We start from the raw sequence: 20,710 nt of genomic DNA on the forward strand, positions 1-20,710 counted from the left end.
CCGTATAATGTATGACGGACAGAGATGTCTTTAGCACTCACTGTTTACTTCCAGATTGACAATTAATATGTCGGGAGTCCCAGTCCCATTCTGCAAGACTACACAATTGTATTCTCCACTGTCATTCATTTGCAGCCTCTGTATCAGCAGTGACAGATTTCCTCTGAGGAATTCACTGTTGGCGATGAGGGTTCGATTCCTGTACTGCGGGTCCTGATGCTGGGGATCTTCCTTGCCTTTGTTCCAATACCAAACCACGATTCTCTTTTGCACTTTCTCCCAGTACATGGAAGCCTCAGCAATTCCTTTGGGATCACTCTTACAGGGTAGAAGTACATCACCTCCAACCGTGGCACTTATATTATGTCCTACAAAGCAAATCCAAACAGCCAATTATCTGGTCAATAATTCTGACATGTGAGAGTTGACAGTGTGACACAGGATTTCAGCACAGAAACAGTCCATTCGGCCCAAAAGATCCATGTCTATACCCCACACAAGCCCCTCTTCATCTCACCCCATCACCATATCCTTCTATTCCTTTCTCTCTCCAGCTTCCCCCTTAAGTACATCCACACTATTCCCCTCACCCAATCCCTGTGGGAGTGAGTTGCACATTCTCACCACTCTGTGGGGAAAGATGTTTCTCCTGAATTCCCTGTCTGGATTTATTACTATCTTATATTGACGGTCCCGAGTTCTGATCTCACAAACAAGTGGAAACGTCATCTCCACATTGACCCCATCGAAACTTGCATGATTTTAAAGACCTCTATTATCCACCGTTCTGCATTCTCTCTTCTAGAGATAACAGCCCCAGCCTGTTCAGTCTTTCCTGATAGTTATATGTAACCTCTCAGTTCTGGGATCATCCTTTTTTGCATCTTCACGAGGGTCTCTATATCCTTTTTGTAATATGGAGACTAGAACTGTGCGCAGTGCTCCAAGTGTGGTCTAACCAAGGGATATGGAGACTGGAACTGTACACAGTGCTCCAAGTGAGGTCTAACCAAGGGATATGGAGACTGGAACTGTGCACAGTGCTCCAAGTGTGGTCCAACCAAGGGATATGGAGACTGGAACTGTACACAGTGCTCCAAGTGAGGTCTAACCAAGGGATATGGAGACTGGAACTGTACACAGTGTTCCAAGTGTGGTCTAACCAAGGGATATGGAGATCAGAACTGTACACAGTGCTCCAAGTGTGGTCTAACCAAGGGATATGGAGACTGGAACTGTGCACAGTGCTCCAAGTGTGATCTAACCAAGGGATATGGAGACTGGAACTGTGTACAGTGCTCCAAGTGTGGCCTTACCAAGGGATATGGAGATCAGAAATGTACACAGTGCTCCAAGTGTGGTCTAACCAAGGGATATGGAGACTGGAACTGTGCACAGTGCTCCAAGTGTGGTCTAACCAAGGGATATGGAGACTGGAACTGTGTCCAGTGCTCCAAGTGTGGTCTTACCAAGGGATATGGAGACCAGAACTGTGCACAGTGCTCCAAGTGTGGTCTAACCAAGACATACGGAGATCCGAACGGTGCACAGTGCTCCGTGTGGTCCAACCAAGACATACAGAGATCTGAACTGTGCACAGTGCTCCAAGTGTGGTCTAACCAAGGGATATGGAGACCAGAACTGTGCACAGTACTCCAAGTGTGGTCCAACCAAGACATACGGAGATCCGAACTGTGCACAGTGCTCCAAGTGTGGTCCAACCAAGGGAAATGGAGAGCAAAACTGTGCACAATGCTCCAGGTGTCGTCTAACCAAGGGATATGGAGACCAGAATTGTCACAACTGTGTATCTCACTGCTCGATATCACTGATATATCACTGGTTATATCACACGTTATCTCACTGCTTTATATCACTGATATATCACTGGTTATATCACACGTTATCTCACTGCTTTATCTCACTGATATATCACTGGTTATATCACACGTTATCTCACTGCTTTATATCACTGATATATCACACGTTATCTCACTGCTTTATCTCACTGATATATCACTGGTTATATCACACGTTATCTCACTGCTTCATCTCACTGATATATCACTGGTTATATCACACATTATCTCACTGCTTTATCTCACTGATATATCACTGGTTATATCACACGTTATCTCACTGCTGTATCTCACTGATATATCACTGGTTATATCACACGTTATCTCACTGCTTTATCTCACTGATATATCACTGGTTATATCACACGTTATCTCACTGCTTTATCTCACTGATATATCACTGGTTATATCACACGTTATCTCACTGCTGTATCTCACTGATATATCACTGGTTATATCACACGTTATCTCACTGCTGTATCTCACTGATATATCACTGGTTATATCACACGTTATCTCACTGCTTTATCTCACTGATATATCACTGGTTATATCACACGTTATCTCACTGCTTTATCTCACTGATATATCACTGGTTATATCACACGTTATCTCACTGCTTTATCTCACTGATATATCACTGGTTATATCACACGTTATCTCACTGCTTTATCTCACTGATATATCACTGGTTATATCACACGTTATCTCACTGCTTTATCTCACTGATATATCACTGGTTATATCACAAGTTATCTCACTGCTTTATCTCACTGATATATCACTGGTTATATCACAAGTTATCTCACTGCTTTATCTCACTGATATATCACTGGTTATATCACACGTTATCTCACTGCTGTATCTCACTGATATATCACTGGTTATATCACACGTTATCTCACTGCTTTATCTCACTGATATATCACTGGTTATATCACAAGTTATCTCACTGCTTTATCTCACTGATATATCACTGGTTATATCACAAGTTATCTCACTGCTTTATCTCACTGATATATCACTGGTTATATCACAAGTTATCTCACTGCTGTATCTCACTGATATCTCACTGCTTTATCTCACTGATATATCACTGGTTATATCACAAGTTATCTCACTGCTTTATCTCACTGATATATCACTGGTTATATCACACGTTATCTCACTGCTGTATCTCACTGATATATCACTGGTTATATCACACGTTATCTCACTGCTTGATCTCACTGATATATCACTGGTTATATCACACGTTATCTAACTGCTTTATCTCACTGATATTTCTTTCTTTTGGGCCTCCTTATCTCGAGAGACAATGGATACGCGCCTGGAGGTGGTCAGTGGTTTGTGAAGCAGCGCCTGGAGTGGCTATAAAGGCCAATTCTGGAGTGACAGGCTCTTCCACAGGTGCTGCAGAGAAATTTGTTTGTTGGGGCTGTTGCACAGTTGGCTCTCCCCTTGCGCCTCTGTCTTTTTTCCTGCCAACTACTAAGTCTCTTCGACTCGCCACAATTTAGCCCTGTCTTTATGGCTGCCCGCCAGCTCTGGCGAATGCTGGCAACTGACTCCCACGACTTGTGATCAATGTCACACGATTTCATGTCGCGTTTGCAGACGTCTTTATAACGGAGACATGGACGGCCGGTGGGTCTGATACCAGTGGCGAGCTCGCTGTACAATGTGTCTTTGGGGATCCTGCCATCTTCCATGCGGCTCACATGGCCAAGCCATCTCAAGCGCCGCTGACTCAGTAGTGTGTATAAGCTGGGGGTGTTGGCCGCTTCAAGGACTTCTGTGTTGGAGATATAGTCCTGCCACCTGATGCCAAGTATTCTCCGAAGGCAGCGAAGATGGAATGAATTGAGACGTCGCTCTTGGCTGGCATACGTTGTCCAGGCCTCGCTGCCGTAGAGCAAGGTACTGAGGACACAGGCCTGATACACTCGGACTTTTGTGTTCCGTGTCAGTGCGCCATTTTCCCACACTCTCTTGGCCAGTCTGGATATAGCAGTGGAAGCCTTACCCATGCGCTTGTTGATTTCTGCATCTAGAGACAGGTTACTGGTGATAGTTGAGCCTAGGTAGGTGAACTCTTGAACCACTTCCAGAGCGTGGTCGCCAATATTGATGGATGGAGCATTTCTGACATCCTGCCCCATGATGTTCGTTTTCTTGAGGCTGATGGTTAGGCCAAATTCATTGCAGGCAGACGCAAACCTGTCGATGAGACTCTGCAGGCATTCTTCAGTGTGAGATGTTAAAGCAGCATCGTCAGCAAAGAGGAGTTCTCTGATGAGGACTTTCCGTACTTTGGACTTCGCTCTTAGACGGGCAAGGTTGAACAACCTGCCCCCTGATCTTGTGTGGAGGAAAATTCCTTCTTCAGAGGATTTGAACGCATGTGAAAGCAGCAGGGAGAAGAAAATCCCAAAAAGTGTGGGTGCGAGAACACAGCCCTGTTTCACACCACTCAGGATAGGAAAGGGCTCTGATGAGGAGCCACCATGTTGAATTGTGCCTTTCATATTGTCATGGAATGAGGTGATGATACTTAGTAGCTTTGGTGGACATCCGATCTTTTCTAGTAGTCTGAAGAGACCACGTCTGCTGACGAGGTCAAAGGCTTTGGTGAGATCAATGAAAGCAATGTAGAGGGGCATCTGTTGTTCACGGCATTTCTCCTGTATCTGACGAAGGGAGAACAGCATGTCAATAGTCGATCTCTCTGCACGAAAGCCACACTGTGCCTCAGGGTAGACGCGCTCGGCCAGCTTCTGGAGCCTGTTCAGAGCGACTCGAGCAAAGACTTTCCCCACTATGCTGAGCAGGGAGATTCCACGGTAGTTGTTGCAGTCACCGCGATCACCTTTGTTTTTATAGAGGGTGATGATGTTGGCATCGCGCATGTCCTGGGGTACTGCTCCCTCGTCCCAGCACAGGCATAGCAGTTCATGTAGTGCTGAGAGTATAGCAGGCTTGGCACTCTTGATGATTTCAGGGGTAATGCTGTCCTTCCCAGGGGCTTTTCCGCTGGCTAGGGAATCAATGGCATCACTGAGTTCCGATTTGGTTGGCTGTATGTCCAGCTCATCCATGACTGGTAGAGGCTGGGCTGCATTGAGGGCAGTCTCAGTGACAGCATTCTCCCTGGAGTACAGTTCTAGGTAGTGCTCAACCCAGCGGTCCATCTGTTTGCGTTGGTCAGTGATTATGTCCCCTGATTTAGATTTGAGGGGGGTGATCTTCTTGATGGTTGGCCCAAGAGCTCTCTTCATGCCATCATACATTCCTCTGATGTTTCCGGTGTCTGAGGCCAGCTGAATATGACTGCATAGGTGTTGCCAGTAGTCGTTTGCGCAACGCCTAGCTGTTCTTTGTGATATATCACTGGTTATATCACACGTTATCTCACTGCTTTATATCACTGATATATCACTGGTTATATCACAAGTTATCTCACTGCTGTATCTCACTGATATATCACTCGTTATATCACAAGTTATCTCACTGCTTTATCTCACTGATATATCACTGGTTATATCACACGTTATCTCACTGCTTTATCTCACTGATATATCACTGGTTATATCACACGTTATCTCACTGCTTTATCTCACTGATATATCACTGGTTATATCACACATTATCTCACTGATATATCACTGGTTATATCACAAGGTAGCTCACTGCTTGAATCCCAGTTATACCGTTGGTTGATCCTACCTGATGCCTGTGCGATTTTAACCATTATTATCAGACACGTGATGATTGATTTGATGTTCCATGATCCATTATTTCCTTAAATAGAGAAAAAATAACTGTATTATGGCAGGCACATGGGTTGGTTCAATGATCAAAGGTGAGAGAGGGAGATACAGAGAAATGGAGAATCTCTGAATCACAGAATTGTTACACACCGAAGGAGGTCATTCAACCCATCCTGTCTGTACTGGCTCTCCGAACGAGCTATTTACCTCCTGCCACTCCTCCTCCTTCTCCTTGCAGCCCTTCCCATTCTTCCTTTTCAGACAACAATCCAATTCCTTACTGAATTCCCCAATCAAACCTGCTTCCACACTCTCAGGCAGCACATTCCAGACCTCAAGCAATCGCTACATAAAAACATTTTTCTTCATGTTACCATTGCTTCTTTTACCAAACAGTTTAAATCTGTGCCCTCTCGTTCTCGATCCTTTCACAGTTTCTCTATCTACTCTGTCCTGACCCCTCATGATTTTGAATACCTCTGTCAAATCACCTCTCAGCCTTCTCTTCTCCAAGAAAAACAGTTCTAACTTCTCCAATCTATCTTCATAAAATGAAATTCCTCATCCCGGGAAATATTCTCGTGAATCTTTTCTGTATTCTCTCCAATGCCCTGACGTTCTTCCTCAAGTGCAGTGCCCAGAATTGGACACGATACTCCAGCTGAGACCGAACTAGTGTCTTCTACAAGTTCAATATAACTTCCTTGCTCTTGTACTCTATGCCCCTATTAATAAAGCCCAGGATATTGTATGCTTTATTAACCGCTCTCTCATCCTGTCCTGCCATCTTCAATGACTTATGCACATATACACCCAGGTCCCTCTGCTCCTGCACCCCCTTTACAATTGTACCCTTTATTTTATATTGTCTCTCCATGTTCTTCCTACCAAAATGAATCACCTCACATTTCTCTGTATTAAACTTCATCTGCCACCTGTCTGCCCATTTCACCAACTTGTCTATGTCCTTTTGAACTTCTACACTATCCTCCTCACAGTTCACAATGCTTCCAAGTTTCATATTCCTGCAAATTTTGAAATTGTGCCCTGTACACCGAGGTCTAGGTCACTAATATATATCAGGAAGTGCAAGGGTCCCAACACTGATACCGGGGGAACTCCACTACAAACCTTCCTCCAGCCCGAACAACATCCATTAATCACTACTCTTTGTTTTCTGTCACTCAACGAAATTCATATCCATGTCCCTTTTTATTCCATGAGATACAAGTTTACTCACAAGTCTGTTGTGTGACACTGTATCAAACGCCTTTTGAAAGTTCATGTGCACCACATCAACAGCATTGCCCTCATCAACCCTCTCTGTTACCTCCTCAAAAAACTCCAGCAAAGTTCATTAGACATGACATTCACTGAAGAAATCCATTGCTGGCTTTGCTTAATGAACCCACATTCACCCAAGTGACTATTAATTTTGTCCCTAACTGTTGTTTCCAGAAGCTTCCCCACCACTGAAGTTAAACTGACTGGCCTGTAGTTGCTGGGATTATCTTTACCACCTTTTTTGAACAAGAGTGTAAGGTTTGCAATTCTCCAGTCCTCTGGCTCCACCCCCGAGTCTAAGGAAGACTGAAAAATTATGGTCAGTACCTCCGCAATTTCCACTCTCACTTCCCTCAGTATCCTTGATGCATCTCACCTGGTGCTTAATCAAATTTAAGTACACAGTCTATCCAATACCTCCTCCTAATCAATTTTAAATTATTCTAGTGTCTGACTTACTTCCTCTTTCACCATGGCCTGGGTTGCATCTTCTTACTTGATAAAAACAGATACCTGCCTCCATGCATAAATCCCCTTTGTGGTCCCTAATCGATCCCACCCTCCCTTTTACTATTAATATGCCTATGAAGACTTCTGCATTCCCTTTTATGTTAGCTGCCAGTCTCTTCTCATACTCTCTCTTTGCTTCTCTCATATGCTTTTTCACTTCCCCTCTGAACCTTCTATATTCAGCCAGGTTCTCTATTGTCTTATCTACCCGACATCTGCCATGAGCACACTTTTTCTTCATCTTAATCTCTATTGTTATGACCAGGTGAGAAAGGTGTCCAGGGGTCTTTTACTGTCTTCACCTGGTCTTACTGCAACAGGGTTTCATTTCAAACACACTGTGTTTTGAGCGCCCCCTTGGTGAATCCTTGTTCACCACTTTCCAATGAAAAGGTAAAGAAATGAGCATAAACAGGTTTAAAGAAGAAAAGTGAAATGTATTAAACCTTAAACTTAAACTCCAATACGGTAAATGCCTATGGATACAAGCCCCGCCCCACACTAGCATGCATACGTGATACGCACATGAAAATAGGGGCAGAAAAGAGAAGAAACATTATGTAAAAAATGTTTCAGGCAATCTCTGAAGAGGGGTTTTTACTGTGCTTCAAGCTCGCTGTGGTCCTTGATTGGATGTCGTCTTGCTTTTCATTGGGGCCCAGTATTCTTCTTAAACCTTGTTCACTGTAGGAGACTTTTCTCTCTTGGGGTTCCTGTGTCTTCAATGGGTCTTCAGTTCCGTGAGAAAGAGATGTGAGCAGACAGGAGAGAGATCTTTTCAGTCCAGGAGTTAGTCATGTGACTGAACTGGTCTGACCTCTTCTTCTCTGTAATGGGGAAGCAAGGACTGGGGTCCCTTGTTCCAACACTGTCTGCCAGCATGCAAATGTCTTTCCAGTCAGGGGCTTGGCAATTCCTTGTGAAAGGTCAACTTTTCTTCCCAGCCACAATTTTAAGTTTTAAAGTTCATGTGGCAAAATAATGTGTGCCTCAGTCTTGGCAGGTGGGGGCCTGCAGGACACTATCTCTTTTGTCATCCAAGGAGCTCTGGAGTTCTTTGCCCAACCTTTCCCTTTAATGGGACTATACCTTGACTACAGCCGAACTATCTCTTGTTTGAAGGTAACCCATTGTTCAGCTACTGTTTTTCCTGCCAACCATTGATTCCAATTTATTTGTCCCAGCTCCATTCTTACCCCATTGAAGTTGGCTTTCCCCCAGTTAATTATTATTACTCTCGGTCCAACCATCTTCAGCTGCTTCATCAATGACCTTCCTTCAATCACAACGTCAGAAATGGGGATTGTCACTGATGATTGCACAATGTTCAGCACCATTCGTGACTCCTCAGATACTGAAGCAGTCTGTGTAGAAATGCAGCAAGACCTGGACAATATCCAGGCTTGGGCTGATAAGTGGCAAGTAACATTCACACCACACAAGTGTCAGTCAATGACCATCTCCAACAAGAGAGAATCTAACCATCTCCCCTTGACATTCAATGGCATTACCATCGCTGAATCCCCCACTATCAACATCCTCGGGGTTACCATTGACCAGAAACTGAACTGAAGTAGCCATATAAATACCGTGGCTACAAGAGCAGGTCAGAGGATGGGAATCCGGCAGTGAGTAACTCACTTTCTGACTCCCCAAAGCCTGTCCACCATCTACAAGGTACAAGTCAGGAATGTGATGGAATACTCTCCACTTGCCTGGATGGGTGCAGCTCCAACAACACTCAAGAAGCTCGACACCATCCAGGACAAAGCAGCCCGCTTGATTGGCTCCCCGTCCACAAACATTCACTCCCTCCACCACCGACGCACAGTGGCAGCAGTGTGTACCATCTACAAGATGCACTGCAGCAATGCACCAAGGCTCCTTAGACAGCACCTTCCAAACCTGCGACCTCTACCAACTAGAAGGACAAGGGCAGCAAATACATGGGAACACCACCACCTGCAAGTTCCCCTCCAAGTCACACGCCATCCTGACTTGGAACTATATCGCCGTTCCTTCACTGTCACTGGGTCAAAATCCTGGAACTCCCTTCCTAACAGCACTGTGGGTGTACCTACCCCACATGGACTGCAGCGGTTCAAGAAGGTGGCTCACCACCACCTTCTCAAGGGCAATTAGGGATGGGCAATAAATGCTGGCCTGGCCAGTGATGCCCACATCACATGAATGAATTTGAAAAAAAATTCACTTAGCCTGTCGAAATCTCTCTGAAGCCTCATTTCATCCTCGTCACAACACACATTCCCAACTAGTTTTGTGTCATCAGCAAACTTGGAAATATTACATTTGGTCCCCACCTCCAATTCATTGATATGGATTGTGAATAGCTGGGACCCAAGCACTGATCCTTGTAGTAAAATAAAAGCAAAGTACTGCGGATGCTGGAAATCTGAAATTAAAACAAGAAATGCTGGCATCACTCAGCAGGTCTGGCAGCATCTGTGGAAAGAGAAGCAGAGTTAACGTTTCGGGTCAGTGACCCTTCATCGGAACTGACAAAAGAGTTCCGATGAAGGGTCACTGACCCGAAACGTTAACTCTGCTTCTCTTTCCACAGATGCTGCCAGACCTGCTGAGTGATTCCAGCATTTCTTGTTTTTATTACTGATCCTTGTTGTACCTCACTAGTCACAGCCTGCCAACCTGAGAATGACCCATTTATTCCTACTCTCTGTTTCCTGTCCATTAACCAAATCTCAATCCATACCAGAATATCACCCCCAATCCCATGCACTCTAATTTTATTTACTAACTTCCTGTGTGGGACCTTATCAAAAGCCTTCTGAAAATCCAAATATACCTTCTTCTTTGGCCTCCTTGTCTCGAGAGACAATGGGTAAGCGCCTGGAGGTGGTCAGTGGTTTGTGAAGCCTGGCGTGGCTATAAAGGCTAATTCTAGAGTGACAGACTCTTCCACATCTACTGGCTCCCCCTGATCTATTCTGCTAGTTACAGCTTCAAAAAACTCCAACAGGTTTGTCAAACATGATTTCCCTTTTACAAAAAAAAAACCTAGAGATACTCGAGAACCAAAGAACAAGCGAGAATGAGGAACTGAAAGAAATTACTATCAGTAAAAATGTTGTACTGGAGAAATTAATCAGATTGAAAGTTGATTAAATCCCCTGGACCTGATGATCTACATTCCCAGAGTGTTGAAAGAGGTGGCTGTAGAGATAGTGGATGCATTGGTGGTCATCTTCCAAAATTCTATAGATACTGGAGCAGTTCCTAAAGATTGGAAGTAGCAAATGTAACCCCACTATTTAAGAAAGTAGGGAAAGAGAAAGTGGGGTACTACAGACCTGTTACTCTGATATTAGTTACAGAGAAAATGTTAGAATCTGTAATAAAGCATGTGATAACTGCATACTTAGAACATAATGGTAGGATTGGGCAGAGTCAACATGGATTTCCACCAACCCCAATAACCTTTCACCCCCTTACTTATCAAGAATATCTACCTCTGCCTTAAAAATATTCAAAGACTCTGCTTCCACTGCCTTTTGAGGAAGAGAATTCCAAAGATTCCCAACCCTCTGAGAGAAAAAAATTTCTCCTAATCTCTGTCTTAAATGTGCGACCCCTTATTTTTAAACAGTGACCCCTCATTTGAGATTCTCCCACAAGGGGAAACATCCTTTCCACATCCACCCTGTCGAGACCCCTCTTAAACGTCGCTATCGTATCTGCTTCCACCACCTCCCCTGGCAGCAAGTTCCAGGCACTCACCACCCTCTGTGTAAAAGACTTGCCTCGCACATCCCCTCTAAACATTGCCCCTCTCACCTTAAACCTATGTCCCTAAGTAACTGACTCTTCCACCCTGGGAAAAAGCTTCTGACTATCCACTCTGTCCATGTCGCTCATAACTTTGTAAATCTCTATCATGTCGCCCCTCCACCTCCGTCGTTCCAGTGAAAACAATCCGAGTTTTTCCAACCTCTCCTCATAGCTGATGCCCTCCAGACCAGGCAACATCCTGGTAAACCTCCTCTGTACCCTCTCCAAAGCCTCCACGTCCTTCTGGTAGTGTGGCGACCAGAATTGTACGCAATATTCTAAGTGTGGCCTAACTAAGGTTCTGTACAGCTGCAGCATGACTTGCCAATTTTTATACTCTATGCCCCGACCGATGAAGGCAAGCATGCCGTATGCCTTCTTGACTACCTTATCCACCTGCGTTGCCACTTTCAGTGACCTGTGGATCTGTACGCCCAGATCTCTCTGCCTGTCAATACTCCTAAGGGTTATGCCATTTACTGTATACTTCCCACCTGTATTAGACCTTCCAAAATGCATTACCTCACATTTGTCTGGATTAAACTCCATCTGCCATTTCTCCGTCCAAGTCTCCAACCGATCTATATCTTGCTGTATCCTCTGACAATCCTCATCACTAACCGCAACTCCACCAACCTTTGTGTCGTCCGCAAACCTGCTAATCAGACCAGCTACATTTTCCTCCAAATCATTTATATATACTACAAACAGCAAAGGTCCCAGCACTGATCCCTGTGGAACACCACTAGTCTCATCCCTCCATTCAGAAAAACACCCTTCCACTGCTACCCTCCGTCTTCTATGACCGAGCCAGTTCTGTATCCATCTTGTCAGCTCACCTCTGATCCTGTGTGACTTCACCTTTTGTACCAGTCTGCCATGCGGGACCTTGTCAAAGGCTTTACTGAAGTCCATATAGACAACATCCACCACCCTTCCTTCATCAATCGTCTTCGTCACTTCCTCAAAAAACTCAATCAAATTAGTGAGACACAACCTCCCCTTCACAAAACCATGCTGTCTCTCGCTAATAAGTTCGTTTGTTTCCAAATAGGAGTAAATCCTGTCCCGTATAATCCTCTCTAATAGTTTCCCTACCACTGACGTAAGGCTCACCAGCCTATAATTTCCTGGATTATCCTTGCCACCCTTCTTAAACAAAGGAACAACATTGGCTATTCTCCAGTCCTCTGGGACCTCACCTGTAGCCAATGAGGATGCAAAGATTTCTGTCAAGGCTCCAGCAATTTCTTCCCTTACCTCCCTCAGTATTCCAGGGTAGATCCCATCAGGCCCTGGGGACTTATCTACCTTAATGCTTTGCAAGACACCCAACACCTCCTCCTTTTTGATAATGAGATGACTGAGACTATCTGCACTCCCTTCCCTAGGCTCATCATCCACCAAGTCCTTCTCTTTGGTGAATACTGGTGCAAAGTACTCATTTAGCACCTCGCCCATTTCCTCTGGCTCCACACATAGATTCCCATCTCTGTCCTCGAGTGGGCCAACCCTTTCCCTGGTTACCATCTTTCTCTTTATATATGTATAAAAAGCCTTGAGATTTTCCTTAGTCCTGTTTGCCAATGACTTTTCACAGAGCTCTGCAATCTCTCACCATTTAGATAATATGCTTCTTTTTTATTCTTCCTGCCCAAATGGACAACATTTTCTCACATTATACTCCATCTGCCAGAAGTGAATATGGGCCCACTGTTGTCTTTGCTAATCTTTTCCCTTTTTGCATACCTATGGAAGCTTTTCAGTCTGTTCTTATGCTCCTTGCTAGTTTACTTTCATATTCTATTTTCTCTTTCTTTATCAGTTTCTTGGTCCTCCTCTGCTGAATTCCAAAATGCTCACAATCCTCAGGCTTACTACGTTTTTTTGGCAACTTTATAAGCTTCTTCCTTTGATTTAATAATATCTTTAACTTCTCTTGTTAGTCATGGTTGAATCATTTCTCCTGCTGGGTTTTTGTGCCTCAAAGGACTGTAAATTTGTTGAAAACCATGTATTAATTCTTTAAATGCTAACCACTTCCTGTCTACAGTAATACCTTTTTAATGTAGTTTCCCAATTTACTTTAAGAGCCTAGTTTTGGATTGAACTACATCACTTTCAAACTTAATGTAAAATTCTACAATATTATGGTCACTCTTTCCTAAAGGCTCCTTGACAACAAGATTATTAATTAACCCTTTTCTCATTGCACAATACTAGATCTAAAATAGCTCGTTCTCTAATTGGTTCCTCAACATACTGTTTTACTGTTCTAGAAAACCATCACATATGCATAGGAAGGCTATAGGAAGAGAGTAGAGAGGGAGAGACCAGGAGAGAGAGAGTGAGACAGAGGGAGAGAAGGATAGAGGGAGAGAGCAGAGATGAAGAGTGAGACAGAGAGAGAGTAGAGAGTAAAGACAAGGAGAGGGAGCAGGAGAGAGGGAGGGCGCGAGGGAGAAAGAGAAAGGATGCTGAAGAGTAGAGGGCGAAACAGGAAAAGGGTATTGAGGGCAAGGGAGGGAGAGAAGGTCGGTGAGAGGGTAAAATGGAGAGCTAAGGAGCAAGTGTGATACAGGGAGAGGGAGAGAGGGAGCGAGTGGGAGAAGAGGAGAGTGAGAGAGAGAGGGGGCAACATGGGGACGCAGAGTGAGAGGGAGGGAGAGAAGAGGAGTGGGATTAAGGGGATAGAGTGAGGGGAGGGATGTGAGGCAGAGAGGGAGCAAGTCAATATGGTTTCTTTTTACCTCCAATGTATCCTCCAGCAGTTTTAACCAGGCTGCGAATTATCCCATTCTCCTGCTGTTAAACAGAGATAGAATTGAAGGTTTCTGACCGTGAATTGAGAATGCGATGATAATTCCTCCTTGTCAGGCCAGGAGCAGCTTCGGCTGTCAGCTCCATACTGCGCATGTCCACTGGATATTGCACAGTGGAAGGCTGCACCACGACTGAGCCCTGATTGCAACCGCACTCCCAAATGTCACCAACAGGGATCTCTGCACCGTCATCCAGCACAGGAGCTACAACCCAATCCAACCCAAGGGGTACTGAGGACCAATATATCCTGCCTACCCCTCCCCACACACACCCCCACCCGCACCAGGGGCTGGGACCTGGGATCTTACTGTGACTGTGCGTGGGTCTCAGTACCACACTTGGGCAGGAAGGGGGAGATGTGTGATCTTGCTGTGCCTGTGTTTGGAGCTCAGTACCATATTGGAGTGGTCTGGAACCTGGGACCTTTCTGTGCCTGTGATTGAGACTCAGTACCACACTGGGGAGGGGTTTGCTGGGACCTGGGATCTTTCTGTACCTGTGTGTGGGGCTCAGTATCACACTGGGTGGAGGGACCTGGGATCTTGCTATACCTGTGTGGGGCTCAGTAACACACTAGGCCTTGGGACATGGGATCTTGCTGTGCCTGTGCTTGGGTCTCAGTACAGCACTGGGCCCTGAGACATGGGATCTTGCTGTGCCTGTGTTTGGGTCTCAGGGCCACACTGGGGCCTGGAACATGGGATCTTGCTGTGCCTGTGTTTGGGACTCAGGACCACACTGGGGCCTGGAACATGGGATCTTGCTGTGCCTGTATTTGGGTCTCAGGACCACACTGGGGCCTGGAACATGGGATCTTGCTGTGCCTGTATTTGGGTCTCGGGATCACATTGGGAGGGAGGGACCTGGGATCTTGCTGTGCTTGTGTGTGGGCCTTGGGACCACACTGGGAGGGAGGGACCCGGGATCTTGCTGTGCCTGTGTTTGGGTCTCAGTATCACACCGGGGCCTGGGCCCTGGGATCTTGGTGTGCCTGTGTTTGGGTCTCAGGACCACACTGGGCCCTGGGATCTTGCTGTGCCTGTGTTTGGGTCTCAGGACCACACTGGGGCCTGGAACATGGGATCTTTCTGTGCCTGTGTTTGGGTCTCAGGACCACACTGGGGCCTGGAATATGGGATCTTTCTGTGCCTGTGTTTGGGGCTCAGGACCACACTGAGCCCTGGGATCTTTCTCTGCCTCCGTTTGGGTCTCAGGACCACATTGGGCCCTGGGATCTTGCGGTTCCTGTGTGTGGGTCTCAGTACCACCCTGGGACATGGGATCTTTCTGTGCTTGTGTGTGGGCCTCAGGACCACACAGGGCCTTGGGATCTTCCTGTGACTGTGTTTGGATCTCAGCACCACACTGGGGCCTGAGACCTGGGATCTTGCTGTGCCTGTGTTTGGGTCTGAGTACCACACTGGGGCCTGAGACCTGGGATCTTGCTGTGCCTGTGTTTGGGTCTCAGTACCACCCTGGGACCTGGGATCTTGCTGGGCCTATGTTTTGATCTCAGGACCACAGAGTCCTGGGACATGGAATCTTGCTGTGCCTGTGTGTGGTTCTCAGGATCACTCTGTGCCCTGGGATATTGCTGTGCCTGTATTTGGGTCTCAGTACCACCCTGGGACCTGGGATTTTGCTGTGCCTATGTTTAGATCTCAGGACCACACAGAGCCCTGGAACATGGGATCTTGCTGTGCCTGTGTGTGGCGATCGGGACCACATTGGGAGGGAGGGACCTGGGATCTTGCTGTGCCTGTGTTTGGATCTCAGGAACCCACTGGGCCCCAGGAAATGGGATCTTGCTGTGCCCGTGTTTGGATCTCAGGAACCCACTGGGCTCTGGGAGCTGGGATCTTGCTGTGCCCGTGTTTGGCTCTCGGGACCACAGTGGGCCCTCGGAGCTGGGATCTTGCTGTGCCCGTGTTTGGCTCTCAGGGCCACAGTGGGCCCTGGGAGCTGGGATTTTGCTGTGCTTGTGTTTGGCTCTCGGGACGACAGTGGGCCCTGGGAACTGGGATCTTGCTGTGCCTGTGTTTGGCTCACGGGAACACAGTGGGCCCTGGGAGCTGGGATCTTGCTGTGCCTGTGTTTGGCTCTCTTGACCACAGTGGGCCCTGGGATCTTGCTGTGCCTGTGTTTGGCTCTCGGGTCCACACTGGGCCCTGGGAACTGGGATCTTGCTGTGCCTGGGCTTGTCTCTCGGGACCACACTGGGCCCTGGGACATGGGATCTTGCTGTGCCTGTGTTTGGACCACACTGGGCCCTGGGACATGGGATCTTGCTGTGCCTGTGTTTGGGTCTGGGAGACACAGTGGGCCCTGGGAGCTGGGATCTTGCTGTGCCTGTGTTTGGGTCTGGGAAACACAGTGGGCCCTGGGACATGGGATCTTGCTGTGCCTGTGTTTGGCTCTCGGGAACACAGTGGGCCCTGGGAGCTGGGATCTTGCTGTGCCTGTGTTTGGCTCTCTGGACCACAGTGGGCCCTGGGATCTTGCTGTGCCTGTGTTTGGCTCTCGGGACCATACTGGGCCCTGGGAACTGGGATCTTGCTGTGCCTGGGCTTGTCTCTCGGGACCACACTGGGCCCTGGGACATGAGATCTTGCTGTGCCTGTGTTTGGACCACACTGGGCCCTGGGACATGGGATCTTGCTGTGCCTGTGTTTGGGTCTGGGAGACACAGTGGGCCCTGGGAGCTGGGATCTTGCTGTGCCTGTGTTTGGGTCTGGGAGACACAGTGGGCACTGGGACATGGGATCTTGCTGTGCCTGTGTTTGGCTCTCGGGACCACACTGGGCCCTGGGACATGGGATCTTGCTGTGCCTGTGTTTGGCTCTGGGAGACACAGTGGGCCCTGGGAGCTGGGATCTTGCTGTGCCTGTGTTTGGCTCTCGGGACCACACTGGGCCCTGGGACATGGGATCTTGCTGTGCCTGTGTTTGGCTCTCGGGACCACACTGGGCCCTGGGACATGGGATCTTGCTGTGCCTGTCTTTGGCTCTCGGGACCACACTGGGCCCTGGGACAGTACATTCCAGGTTCCGAGAGGTGGAACAGGCTTGGTGTGGCCTACCTGCAATGAGATGTTGGTCTCCACCCAAAATCATTCTCCAGGCCAGAAAACTCACCTCAGCCGCATTCTCGTTGGAAATCTTCACTGACAATTGGAGTGCTTTTCCAAACACTCGGAAATCGTCCAGCATCATCTGTCAAAATCAATTAAGAGTTCATCAGTTTGGCGGGGGGCAGGAGACCCACAGTTTGGGGATGGGGGGTGTCCCACAATAACTTGTATTTATATATTTATTTTATTGTATTTATATAGCATCGTTAACATCCCAAGCTGCTTTGCATCAAACAAGATTAAACACTGTGACACTGAAGGAGATCTTAAGGATAGGTGAGCAAAGGGTTGGTGAAAGAGGGAGGTATTATGGAGGAGAGAGAGCGAGAGAGCGAGGCGGAGAGATTTAGGGAGGGAGCTCCAGAGCTCAGGGCCCAGGAAGCTGAAGGCAGGGCCGCCAATGGTGGAGCGATGGGAATCGGGGGATGTTCAAGAGGCCGGAATTGGAGGAGTGCAGAGATCTCGGAGGCTGGAAGGTGCTGGAGGATGTTATCAAGGTAGGGAGGTCTGTAGGGGCTGGAGGAGGTTATAGAGGTAGGGAGGGTTGTAGGGGTGAAGGAGGTGACAGAGATAGGGAGGGTTGTAGGGGCTGGAGGAGGTTACAGAGATAGGGAGGGTTGTAGGGGCTGGAGGAGGTTACAGAGATAGGGAGGGTTGTAGGGGCTGGAGGAGGTTACAGAGATAGGGAAGGTTGTAGGGGTGGAGGAAGATACAGAGATAGGAAAGGTTGTAAGGGTGGAGGAGGTTACAGAGATGGAGAGGGATGCAGGGGAGGAGGAGGTTACAGAGAGGGGAGGGTCGCAGGGATGGAGGAGGTTACAGAGACAGGGAGGGTTGTAGGGGTGGAGGAGGTTACAGAGATGGGGAGGGTTGTAGGGGCTGGAGGAGGTTACAGAGATAGGGAAGGTTGTAGGGGTGGAGGAGGTTACAGAGATAGGGAGGGTTGTAGGGGCTGGAGGAGGTTACAGAGATAGGGAAGGTTGGAGGGGGTGGATGAAGTTACAGAGATAGGAAAGGTTGTAGGGGTGGAGGAGGTTACAGAGATGGGGAGGGTTGCAGGGGTGGAGGAGGTTACAGAGAGGGGAGGGTTGTAGGGGATGGTGGAGGTTACAGAGATAGGGAGGGTTGTAGGGGCTGGAGGAGGTTACAGAGATAGGGGGGGGTGCAGGGGTGGAGGAGGTTACAGAGACAGGGAAGGTTGTAGGGGTGGAGGAGGTTACAGAGATAGGGAAGGTTGCAGGGATGGAGAAGGTGACAGAGACAGGGAGGGTTGTAGGGGTGGAGGAGGTTACAGAGATAGGGAGGGTTGTAGGGACTGGGGCAGGTTACAGAGATAGGGCGGGTTGGAGGTGGTTACAGAGATAGGGAGGGTTGTCGGGGCTGGAGGAGGTTACAGAGATAGGGAAAGTTGCAGGGGTGGAGGAGGTTACAGTGACGGGGAGGGTTGTAGGGACTGGAGGAGTTACAGAGATAGGGAATGTTGTAGGGGTGGAGGAGGTTACAGAGATAGGGAGGGATGTGGGGGTGGAGTAGAGTACAGAGATAGGGAGGGTTTAGGGGCTGGAGGAGGTTACAGAGATACAGAATGTTGTTGGGGTGGAGGAGGTTACAGAGATAGGGAAGGTTGCAGGACCTGGAGGAGGTTACAGAGATAGGGAAGGTTGTAGGGCTGGAGGAGGTTACAGAGATAGGGAAAGTTGCAGGGGTGGAGGAGGTTACAGAGATAGGGAAGGTTGTAGGGGTGGAGGAGGTTACAGAGATAGGGAAAGTTGTAGGGGTGGAGGAGGTTACAGAGATAGGGAGGGTTGTCGGGGCTGGAGGAGGTTACAGAGATAGGGAAGGTTGTAGGGGCTGGAGGAATTTACAGAGATAGGGATGGTTGTAGGGGCTGGAGGAGGTTACAGAGATAGGGAAGGTTGAACGGGTGGAGGAGGTTACAGAGATAAGGAGGGTTGTCGGGGTGCAGGAGATTACAGAGATAGGGAGGGTTGTAGGGGCTGGAGGAGGTTATAGAGATAGGGAGGGGTGTAGGGGTGGTGGAGGTTACAGAGATAGGGAAGGTTGGAGGGGTGGATGAAGTTACAGAGATAGGAAAGGTTGTAGGGGTGGAGGAGGTTACAGAGATGGGGAGGGTTGCAGATGTGGAGGAGGTTACAGAGAGGGGAGGGTTGTAGGGGATGGTGGAGGTTACAGAGATAGGGAGGGTTGTAGGGGCTGGAGGAGGTTACAGAGATAGGGGGGGGGTGCAGGGGTGGGGGAGGTTACAGAGACAGGGAAGGTTGCAGGGGTGTAGGAGGTTACAGAGATAGGGAAGGTTGCAGGGATGGAGAAGGTGACAGAGACAGGGAGGGTTGTAGGGGTGGAGGAGGTTACAGAGATAGGGAGGGTTGTAGGGACTGGGGCAGGTTACAGAGATAGGGCGGGTTGGAGGTGGTTACAGAGATAGGGAGGGTTGTCGGGGCTGGAGGAGGTTACAGAGATAGGGAAAGTTGCAGGGGTGGAGGAGGTTACAGTGACGGGGAGGGTTGCAGGGACTGGAGGAGTTACAGAGATAGGGAATGTTGTAGGGGTGGAGGAGGTTACAGAGATAGGGAGGGATGTGGGGGTGGAGTAGAGTACAGAGATAGGGAGGGTTCAGGGGCTGGAGGAGGTTACAGAGATAGAGAATGTTGTTGGGGTGGAGGAGGTTACAGAGATAGGGAAGGTTGCAGGGGCTGGAGGAGGTTACAGAGATAGGGAAGGTTGTAGGGCTGGAGGAGGTTACAAAGACAGAGAAGGTTGTAGGGGTTGGTGGAGGTTACAGAGATAGGGAAAGTTGTAGGGGTGGAGGAGGTTACAGAGATAGGGAAGGTTGCAGGGATGGAGAAGGTTACAGAGACAGGGAGGGTTGTAGGGGTGGAGGAGGTTACAGAGATAGGGAGGGTTGTAGGGACTGGGGCAGGTTACAGAGATAGGGCGGGTTGGAGGTGGTTACAGAGATTGGGAGGGTTGTCGGGGCTGGAGGAGGTTACAGAGATAGGGAAAGTTGCAGGGGTGGAGGAGGTTACAGTGACGGGGAGGGTTGTAGGGACTTGAGGAGTTACAGAGATAGGGAATGTTGTAGGGGTGGAGGAGGTTACAGAGATAGGGAGGGATGTGGGGGTGGAGTAGAGTACAGAGATAGGGAGGGTTTAGGGGCTGGAGGAGGTTACAGAGATAGGGAAGGTTGCAGGGGCTGGAGGAGGTTACAGAGATAGGGAAGGTTGTAGGGCTGGAGGAGGTTACAAAGACAGAGAAGGTTGTAGGGGTTGGAGGAGGTTACAGAGATAGGGAAGGTTGTAGGGGCTGGAGGAGGTTACAGAGATAGGGAAGGTTGTAGGGGTGGAGTAGATTACAGAGATAGGGAGGGGTGTCGGGGTGGAGGAGGTTAAAGAGATGAGGAGCGTTGTAGGGGCTGCAGGATGTTTCAGAGATAGGGAAGGTTGTAGTGGTGGAGGAGCTTACAGAGATATGGAGGGTTGTAGGGGCTGGAGGAGGTTACAGAGATC

General features: G+C 48.1%; 1 protein-coding gene across 4 annotated transcripts in view; it reads right to left on the bottom strand.

Annotated features, from left to right (window-relative positions):
* LOC137345288 (ICOS ligand-like) overlaps positions 1 to 20,710 on the bottom strand; it is a 100,272-nt gene that overhangs the window by 45,962 nt on the left and 33,600 nt on the right. For 3 of the 4 annotated variants that reach the window (XM_068008771.1, XM_068008770.1, XM_068008768.1), the window contains exons 2-5: positions 17,188 to 17,265; positions 13,981 to 14,035; positions 5,586 to 5,660; positions 42 to 368 (exon numbers count right to left, since the gene is read on the bottom strand). In XM_068008771.1, the coding sequence (XP_067864872.1) occupies positions 42 to 368; positions 5,586 to 5,660; positions 13,981 to 14,035; positions 17,188 to 17,265 (535 nt within the window). The remainder of the gene's footprint in view (positions 1 to 41; positions 369 to 5,585; positions 5,661 to 13,980; positions 14,036 to 17,187; positions 17,266 to 20,710) is intronic. The other variant, XM_068008769.1, reaches the window with a different exon arrangement.

Source organism: Heterodontus francisci, chromosome 28 (genome assembly GCF_036365525.1).
Source record: "Heterodontus francisci isolate sHetFra1 chromosome 28, sHetFra1.hap1, whole genome shotgun sequence".
In the NCBI taxonomy this organism is placed as follows: domain Eukaryota; kingdom Metazoa; phylum Chordata; class Chondrichthyes; order Heterodontiformes; family Heterodontidae; genus Heterodontus; species Heterodontus francisci.